The sequence below is a fragment of the Papilio machaon genome, chromosome 19, assembly GCF_912999745.1.
Source record: "Papilio machaon chromosome 19, ilPapMach1.1, whole genome shotgun sequence".
Taxonomy (NCBI): Eukaryota; Metazoa; Arthropoda; class Insecta; order Lepidoptera; family Papilionidae; genus Papilio; species Papilio machaon.
In genome coordinates, this window is record NC_060004.1 from 5,432,932 (window position 1) to 5,443,775 (window position 10,844).

The 10,844-nt window shown below is 30.9% G+C and overlaps 1 protein-coding gene across 2 annotated transcripts; it reads left to right on the forward strand.

The window, feature by feature from the left end:
- The first annotated feature begins 1,818 nt into the window (after positions 1–1,818).
- Positions 1,819–6,038, forward strand: LOC106715217. 2 transcript variants are annotated; one of them, XM_014508450.2, is made up of 3 exons: positions 1,819–2,004; positions 2,290–2,542; positions 5,303–6,038. In XM_014508450.2, the coding sequence occupies exons 2-3, from the start codon at positions 2,305–2,307 to the stop codon at positions 5,395–5,397; spliced, it is 333 nt and encodes a 110-aa protein (XP_014363936.2). In that variant the 5' UTR covers positions 1,819–2,004; positions 2,290–2,304; the 3' UTR covers positions 5,398–6,038. The 2 variants fall into 2 exon arrangements, with proteins under 2 accessions (XP_014363936.2, XP_014363934.2); XM_014508448.2 differs by lacking the exons at positions 1,819–2,004; positions 2,290–2,542 and adding exons at positions 3,516–3,614; positions 4,339–4,711.
- Positions 6,039–10,844: the final 4,806 nt, after the last annotated feature.

The window sequence follows — 10,844 nt, forward strand, 5'->3', positions numbered from 1 at the left end:
TATTATGTCATTATAAATTTTTAAACGTTATTCGCGTTCATCGAGAGCAAATATCATCATAAATTGCACCGAAAACAATTCATTGGTGATACCAATATTGATTCAAACGTTAAACTACGACTTATAGTAAATACGATGTCTACGCACTGAACTATCACCGCTTTGATAATGTTAGATTAAAGTAAGATATGGATACTTAGTGGATAAGCCATTATCAACATGTTAAAATAATATATTCCGTAATGCAGCGTTTCTCAAAGTGTGCTCTGCGAAGCCTTTCTGGGGCGTCCACGAATATAGGTTCCGATTGTAATAGAAAATACAAAAGGGGTACTCTAAGGTTCCATAAAAAAAAAAACATTAGAAGTTTAATATTATGTATAAAAGTTTAAGACACTAACTGAACGAGCGAAGCAAATATAGAATAAAAAAATTCTAATTACTGCAATAATCACACCTAGAATATAATTTTCGGTCAAAAACTACTTTCCAAAAGGGTTCCGTAGTCAATAAAGTTTGAGAACCGCTGCTGTAATGTAATGTTCTTCAGGCAATAAATATAATTTTAAATTGATTAAAGTGGCATACTGAATTTCAACAGCCAAAACGTATTAGGTAACAAACATAATTGTCTTTTGTTATTGTTATCTCTGATTCTGTTTAGAAAAACCACTCTCAGTTAAGTTGAACATAGACCCTACATAAGTCAAATGTGTGGTATGTTTTTAGATCTGTATTAAATAGGACTTTAACAAAAATGATATATTACTACTGACTAATATAATTATCAAAATTTGCAACTACTAAGGTAAACAATGATATTACATGTGTACACAAGTGTAATAAAAAATACAATATAATTATATTTGTGGTACAAGTTATAAGTGTGAGAGGATTGGTGGATCCAGGCATTTCATATTTAAATTATAATTCCTAAGCCTACCGACCTGCACATATTTGATAAGAAATTCAATGAAGTGTGTGAAGTGAAATGTGTGAAGTTAACCAACACGCACTGTGCCAGCATGGTTAACTGTGGCCTAGTCACCTCGCTCACCCCTAACTTAGGGTAAGCACCAAGCCCCTTAGAGGGGATGTGTAGTGAGCTGATGAAAATTATATTTCCTGGGGATTGGTAATTATTTAAAATTCGTTTATTTAAAATTTGTAGTATAGTTCTTGTGTATTTACAAGGCTTGAGTCATTAACCTTGTGTTACTCCTGGGTGAACAATGAGTGTATACTTATTATGCAGATGACAGCATGTAGGCAGAGTTTGCAATGCACACTGTATAGTCCGTATTTTCAGTGCATATTGCGTCCTAGGAGCCGCGCGGTGGGCCCTTTCAGATCTCACCCGCCGCCTCGTGCGCCCTCGCACCGTACCCTTCAGTTGCGCTTCAGCACTCCGCGCGCCGACATACTTATCGTCTTTGTCATATATTTTGTACCAACTTTCATATTACAAGTCATCATCAAACCCGTCTTTCATTCCAACATGCAGTCCACACGCTCCTGTCATTACATGCGAAGGCTGCAGTTTGACACCTGTATGTAATTATTTTTTTCATTGCTGTATCCTCGCTGTCCGTGTTCATAAAAATCGTTGTGACACTGAATATCATACTAAAATGCGAATGTATATATGGATGGATGTTTGTTTGTTTCAAGGAATCTCCAGAACGGTTCCACGGATCTCGATGAAATTTGGCATAGATGTAGAATAAAGTCTGGAAGAACACATAGGCTACTAATTAAGTTTTTTATCCTGCGCGGAGTCGCGGTTGACGGCTAGTCTTAATATAATTATCGCTTATAACTTGTACCATACTACAAGCACATCGTTGTTCCACGTGTATCGACACGTATTATTTATTTTATTATGGGCCAAAGATAATGGATAAGAGCGAAGTAGCTCCCGATGTGTTCGCTTGCATTCGTATTATGTAAAACGTGTGTATTATACGATATCAATTGGATTTTGTGAGAATTATTGACTTTGCTGTAAGTAAATAATTATATCTATATTTTTAATCTACCTTCTTTGAGTCATTTATTATAATTTAAAGTGGCAGCATTTTAAAAACGTACAGAATGCATTTATGAACGTTATTTAATATAAGCTCTAAGCGTTAGTAAAAACAAACACAAGATAGTGGTTTTAATATTAGACATTTGTCCAATATGTATGTTATTTTTTTCGCCTTTTAAACGGGTTTATGATTCCTATAACAGTATATTTTTTATTTATTTTTATCGACTTTAAATTATATCTTTTCGTTATATTAGTAAACAACGTAAATCATGGACGTGGATATGGATAGTCTGAGCAAATTGGAGGAGATGCTAAAAACTGTTGACGGTGATAAAACTCCCTCAAGGAAAGAGTTACTAGAAATGCTGGAACAATCAGAGATGGAAGAAGAAATGAAAGAGAACCTCAGAGGTATGCTGTCAGGAAACGTGCCTCAACTCTTCGGAAGCTACGGCAGTGGAACATACCTTGGTATCCTGTTCGTTCTGATTATCTTCGGTGTACTCTGTAAGTGTAGCTTTGGTGGTTGTTGGTTATTGGTTTAAAACATTATGACCGATGTGTTTAAAAATGTGGTGTACGCGCAATTTTAACCACAATTTTAAGTGTGCAATGGTTGGATTCACTGAAACATAGTCAATCTGTCACTATTCGAATTGCCGTTAAATGTGTATTATAGAATCAGCGCTTAGGAACACAGACAGTCTTACAAATTTTCATTAGCGACATTTGTCAGTCACTCACATGTTTATTCCACGATGTTATTTTTACACACTGTAGAAGTATGACGTCATCTTTAAGCTTTTATTTAACTTAAAGCTTAATATGTTTGATTAATTTAAATAGATAGAATAGATTCTACTGCCTAGGCCAAGTGTAGTAAAGTGTTAATGCATGTATTTAAAAAAATATAGTGTTAAAAAAATGTATTATAAAATAATATAGGTTAAGTTCGGTTTACGATATCAAAGCTTAATGTAGCTTACATAACATTGATAACGATTAAAATCGTTGTGGACACGTAGCCTGGAGCCGCGTAAACAATTTTATTGATAATTGTTAATCATTCAGCAATTACGTATGTTGAAAGAAAGCGAAATTGCTATTGCTATCTATGTTACCTAATGGAAAATAATAATCTATAAATTAAAAAAAACTGAAGTGGAGCAGTTTTTTAGAATTGTTATTTTTGCGTTATTCCGCGCGGAATTCAAAAGAAATAATGATTAGCTTGTGTTCTTCTAGACTACGTTCTACATCTATGCCAAATTTAAGCGAGATTCGTTGAGCTGTTCTCGAGATACCTTCTAACAAACAACCATCCATCTAGACATTCGTATTTATAATATTAGATTCAATGTACTACGGGTATGTTAATTCACTATGCGTCTATCTATTTTACGAATTTTATGTGTTGTTAATAACAATTGTAACAAAATTTTAACAGTTTTAATCACGTTTATCAATAGACATATTCATACGTAATTAAATCGGTCGCGATATTGTTGCACAGTGATGATAAATCAGTGTCCTTCGCTAAACGAAACAGTTTATCTAAAGGTGCTCGCTAAGTGACGTGGTGAGTTGTGTTATAATTATTTTATTTAATTAAATTACGAAAAAAATTTTTTTTTTGTAATTCTTTCATTTTTTTACCAAACTATATGATTAAAAAATAGTTTAGTGTAGTGAAAACTTAGTTTGAATTTCTTGGTGTGATAATTTTTTTTTAAGTTTTTTTTTTTCAAGATCAAGTCAAAGATATCATATTTATAGTCTATGGATTCGAAATCATATCACTCTTAAAATTAATGTGTAATTAAATAATTAATTCTTTAATTTAAAAATACTTTATTATTAATTCTTCATAAGCTGCGCCTCCAATCAGAGTTATCAATTAATTTCCTCTGATTTATATCTTACCCACCTGCTTTGTAAACGTAATCTTATCGAATAATTACAGTTAACTACCTACCCTGTAGTTACAAACGTTACTAAGTAAATAAAATCCAAGTGTCAAAAGATGATTTTGGACATTGAAATAATTTCGATAAATTAAACGAGTGTCAGAATTATCCCTAAAACTGCATCGCATCTTTATCTCTGATGGTTTTTACCGGAACTCTTGTAAACAAAGCTAAGTTTTTCGACAGTAATATAACGTTTATTTAATCTATAATTTATATTACTAGTCCATTGACTATGCTTGCATAGTATCTTAGACAAAAGCAGCATTATTTTCAATTACAAAACTCTTGTTAAAATAAAAGCAATATTTGATCTTAAAATATTTTTTATCAAAGAAAATGGCGGAACAACAAGGAGGTGTAGGCTCTCAAATCGGTAAAGCTATTACGAAAAAGCTATCCGATTCTCTCAAGAATATGGATGTATTAGGATTACTACAGAATTTAGTAGCCATGACTCCAGAGGACGAGGAATCCGAAGAAATAAGAGGAAAACTACAAGATGTTATGAAACAATATAACGATATGCCTGAAGACGAAAAGGTTTTATTCGCGAATCAATTGAAAGATGCGTTAGCAACAAAGTTGCAGGCTAAGTTGGATAATACTCCTTTTGATCTGAGCGGAGTGGACGCAGCGATCAGCCGGGCTATTTATGTACAAGTGGTATTGTACGGGCTTGCAGCTTTGTTTTTATTAATACTTATCGGTATGTGTTTATAACTAATAACAATTATTTGTAATAAAACATTGAAGTGACAATGTAACACGAACATTACTTAATAATTTTTACATGCTATTTGCAGAATTATTTGCTTAAATTTGTATTAGTATTCAGTGAAATTTTATTTAATTCTCAACATTGTAAACATTAATTTATAGCTCTAAAGGTAACAATTAACTGAATCAGACCTCAAGTGGGAAATGAATTAAAATCTTTGACTGTTAATATAACTTGTATGTAAAGATTTGATGCCTCTTATTTCTAGTAATTGCGGTAAAAATATAAATAAGGTAATTCGAAATGTAAAAGTGGTGATAATTCAGTGCTGCGACGCGACTGAGAATTTTTTCTTTCAGTCTATATTTCACAATTAGTTTCATAAATACATTTCTAATCCTAAGTCTACTGTACTTACTCTAATGTAAAATCAATAACAAAACATCTCTCGAAGCTTTGCAATCCATTACGAAATGTATAATTAGGAATTATCGTTAAAATTTACACAAATAAGATTGATGATATATGTACATTAAATATGACTTATATAAAATTATGTTTTAATTTTATATTTTTCAGTATTCTTCGGCTACAAATTGTACAAGTCAATAAAAGACAAAGAACTGAAACGGGAGGAAAAGAAGAAAGCTAAGCAGATGAAAAAGAAGAAATAAAAACCTTTTTTTTACAAACGACGATTAAGTTACTGAAGCTAACAAACGACAAGTTGCCTGAAATATTATGAACGGATATTGATTTTAGTTATGTCATCGGCAAATCGCGAATACCGTTACTTTGTAATTTGCTTAGGCAAATTTGGAATAGGAAAATTACATGTTGAATTAATGTACAAAATTATGTTTTGTCAATTTGTAAAAATCCGTCATTCATCAGCGCGACTCTTCGGCTTTTACCAATTTCTATGCAGTCGCAAGCGTTTCGTCTAATGACTGTGCTTGCTGGAGACCTCATTTAAGTCCACGTTCCCTTTCCAACTTTTTTTTATAAAGATGGGACATTTAGATGGATTTAACAGAGAAGTAGACGCTTAGGAAGCAGAAATAGACTTTCTGTCTGCCACCCTTCTTTGTCGAATTCAATTAAAAAAAAACAAAATGCCGCGGGCTAAAAAGCACTGATGTCAATGCAACCCCTGGGCAAATCATAAATAGGAGGGATTCACGATCTGCCGGTGACATAATAATTGCATATTTTACTAAGTATAGTTAAAAGTTTATTTTTATATTTTAGTTATTGACTTTTGGCAGCTACAAAAACCTTTAAAAAAAAACGCATTGCTCTCTCCATAATATTTCACGCAAATACTTAATTTGACTGAATTTATTAAAAAAATCAATAGAAATATGAAACAAATACCTATTTATTGAATGTAATTGTTTTATTTGTATAAGAAAGTTGTAAAAGATGTTTTATTCTTTTTGATAACTTTGATTTTGTTTGTGGAGATATTTTAGTAATATTTTGTTGATGTTTTAAAAGCATTTAGTTAGCATAATCCATAACTTATTTGTTAAATTGAGTCAAACATGACACATATAATATAGTAAAAAAATTCTAATGACTAAGAATATTGCACAAATTCTTGTAAAAAAGTACCTGTTTTCCGTTTTTAAATAATTTAATTATACGTCAAGTGATTCTTGTAAAAATACGAAAACAGAAGAGGCCAAATAAATGTTTAATAATTTATTTAGATTCCAAATACATTCCTAATATTTAGAAGTCGATGTTTTGTTTGAAATATATTTACGTTTTTAAAAGTGTTTAACTATTTTATAACCTCATAACATGCCATTTGACAGTGCGATGCTAGCGCCAACTACAAAGTTCCCAAATGTTAAAAAATTACACCCGTCAGTGAACTACCCAACACAACAGCTGGACTGATTTTGTGACCACGATCCTGTTTCATTTATTCCAAGTAAAGTCCTGAATAACCTACTAACATCTTATCTAATCAGTCTGGTGTTTCACACATCTTCTAATAAACTTAACCGATAAATAAAATGCCAAATAAAGTACAGGTTACTTAGTTTTATTAATAGAAATAGGGGTCGGTTTGAATTAAAAGACGACATCAGAAAGAATGCTTTTATTTCATTACAAACTATATTTACAACAAGTAAACATTCTCCCCGGTGATTTTCTAGAAAAATAAATTCAGAACGAATATCTTTGGGAATTTTTCGAGAACGGGCCGAGGCTGGCTGGCGGGCGCAGGTACAATGCATCCGTTATACGCAAGGCTTGAGCACACTAAATGTATTTTACTATTCAAACTTTATGGCGGATATACCACTGCAGGTGAGTAAATCTTTACCCCGCGTCCTTTCATGTCTCCCTGATATAATTCTTTTCAAATATCTTGGCGGCCCAGTCATAGACGCACTGCGCAGAGCTCTCCTCCGTATTGTCACGTTGCACAAAATCGTGTTCCGCGGAGTAACTCGCTCAAATTAAGAACCAAGAGCCAAGATATCTGAAAACCTTTTTACCTAATACCGTTTTCGGCACACCATATAGTTAGAAATTGCGAGCCGCCCTAAAGTTTGGCAGTATACAAAGCCGTCCCATCATCCACTTCGATACTTCAACCTTAAATGATTTCTTCATACCTAATAAAGATTTTTTTTTAATTTTAAATATTTATCAAGATTATGTGGTCGATAATAAAATATCCAACATTAGGCCTTATACATTAACACCCATTACGATCATTTTAGTATTTGGAACTGTAAAAATTAATACTTTATCAATTTAAAAGAAAACATAGTTTTGAGATTTAAAACAATGTTGTTATAAATTGTGAAAATTCAGTGCAAAGACAAGCTGAAGTAAAGATTGAAAATTTCCTACTTAATTGTATTTAAAGAGAAAAAAAATCACCACCGAAACTAAGTTGTATCAACTTACGGTGTGTATAACTTACATAAAAAAGCTAAAACTAACGTTTGTGTCCAAATTTAATATTTTATTATCCGCGCGCAAAAACTTTGCCGATCACACCCACCCCTCACTATAACCGCGCTCATCAACTCAGTTAACTCGTGACGTCACGAAGCTATCAATAAAGCTTCTACGCACGAGCAATATTCAGATACTAGAAATGTGGTGGAGAAATACAACTTTACTAAATTAAAAAATATAAGGTTCCCATAAGTCATCTCTTCAATGTGGTCACAAATTTCTAAATCACTAATAGTTTTCAAGTTAACACTAATATTTGACTATAAAGTTAAAAATTAAAGTCGCTTTTCCAAAATATGATACAGTGACAGAAATCCACGATATTGTCTCAAATAACGACCAGTCAACGGCAGTAACTGAGTCAGTACTTAATAGAAAATAGCGTTTTATAACTGGGTTAAATTTTTAAAAGGGGACCATAATAAGTTAATAATGCATCCAGGATTACACGATTATGTTTAAAAACCACCTACTCTAAACCAAGCTTGCGCGAAGCTTTGTTTATACCATCCCTACACTAGAAATCACTTCCTTACCTTTTCTCATTTGATTCAAACCTTTTATAAACTAATTAGAAATCTTCTATAATCTTGTATGTAGAAAGAAATATATTGGATATAGTTTTTATTTTGTCTAATTTTTACGTCTCAAATATAAAAAATTATAATAAATAGTAGGAAAATGAACAATAGCAAAAAAGCTTTAGGTTTCTGAAGGCAACATGCAATTTTCATTTTAAATTGAGTTTTTTTATTGTTGTGGAAATTCGATAGAAACGATGTTTTTTTTCGATTTTTACTTTGTTTTTTCTTATTCTACACACAAGATATCAAGATACTATGTAGTAAGTATATTATATAAATTCGGTATTGAAGAACATAAGTTCGATGCATATAAAGTTGTAAAATATATTTTTGATAATACTCGAGTTAAATGCATAATTAATTCGCTAATTACTATAATTTTTTTACTTACATTGTATTTTTTTATGCAGTAACAAACTGTTGAATATTTTTTTTTCAAAATTATAAAGAATAGGGACATATAGAGGGGACAAGTAAATTTTCAAAATAAAAATGTAATTTATGTAACTGTGAATTCTTGAAAGAAAAACTAAAAAAAAACTTTCGTTTCAATTTAGAAAATAATAATTATAATCAATTCTACATAACTTAAAAAAAATGTATGTTATTTCTGTTGACTCAATAAATTTATGTGGTCGCTTTAAAATCGGAAAAACAAAAAATAAACTTTTTAGACATATATTTTAGTTATACAACCTTTTTGTAACCTGACATCAAATTCACATATCACAATTGGATTAAGAAACTTGGCCGATATAAACCTTTTACTCCTTTCCATTTTACAGAGACTATGTTCTGAAAGATTATGGCCAAAGCCTTTTTTTTATATACGTAGCTTAAGTTATCCATTGATAAAAAAAATATATAAAGGTAGTTAAAAACAGACATGACGAATTTAGCTAATGTTTTAAATCTTTTTACAAAATATATACAATCTTAACCTAACCTAAATAACAAAAATAACGAACTCCTACCGGACAGCCTATTTAAGAAATTACAAATCATGAAAAAAAAAATACGAAAAAAAATTCACACCAGAGGCTTATATAGAAGAATCTTTTCGATTCCTTCAATGTTGCCATTCATTAAATTACTATTAATTTTGTTCATCGATTACTTAACACTTTTTTTATTATTTTTTTAAACAACTTCCTAGTCGTCGTGAATCATAAGAATCAGTCACTAAGTTACAATTTTATCTCGACAAATAATTAAATTGTACTAAACAATACTAAGTTGAAAGGCTGGCCCTTTAATTAACACTTATGATTAATTAAAAAGTAAAAAAAAAAATATTTAGAACACTCCTTCAAAAAAGAATTACTAAATCACGTTTGTATTTAAAATTCATTATTAAATATCTTAAATTGACACAAACGATGAAAAAAAAAACATTTTTTTTTTCAATAAATTAGTTACGGTTCACGTATTTAGTCAGAGTTGTCATTGAAAGTAACTAAATTTTTTTATTAACAATTACCTTGGAGCTAATTAGAAAATTATAACTACAAATTAAAATTACAATAATTTCGTTTATACACATTTGGCGCGAAAGGAATTCTGAAACATACTATTATCCGAACGCGCCCAAAAACCACAGATAACATAATCCATACAAATGCGAGTGGCCATCAAAACCATAGAGAATCGATTGGAGCGATTTTTTTATTTTTTTGAACATATTTTTTTTAATCGCACTTTTTGATACTCTTAGAATTGATAAACCATAAATCAAAATTTAACCTACAAAACTCCTATTGGTCTTCTAACAAAATCTCAACTAATACAGTATATATTCTAAGCGGTAATTTCTTTTTGTCAAAATAGACTTATACGTTTTCATTTTACGCTTGATATATTATAAGATAGTCATAGCTTAAGCAATTAATGTTGCCATAATCATTGACTAAATTAAATAACAAAAACATTTTTTTTAATGTTGCTAGTGTTTTCATATTTGCGTACGGTACGATTTTGGCTCAATCTTTTTTAAAAACCTTAATATTATTAACGATTTATATATAAACTTATGTTTAAGTTAAATTATTGCTCGTGATATTTAAAAATTACTTATATATAAAGTGATATCATGTCAACAATTTATTTAATCAGTCTGCAAGCTAATTAGTATAAAATTTGGTGCTAGGCAAGTATATAAACGGTTTTAGTATATTACTGTATATAAGGCATATAGAAACGAAATAACTACATCCATTTACAATTGAATATTTAGAAGAAAAACAAGATTTTTTTTTACCTAAAAAATTCACTGCACTGACTTGTATTACGTTATGTCATCCCTATCACTTTCTTTGACAGAAAAGAGACCATGATATGTACAGCAGAACTTGGATAGGCGAGAAACCAGCGTCATTGTCCGGTCCAAACGGAACGACCTCCAAAAGCGAAAAAATATCCGCAGTCTTTTGGATTCTCGTTTACCCAGGTTCGACTGTATTAATACAAGTCACTGCAGTTGAAATCCTGAGACAAAAATCAGGGTTTCCAGTTTTATTTTATAATGTCTAGTTATTGGAATATTGTTGGCC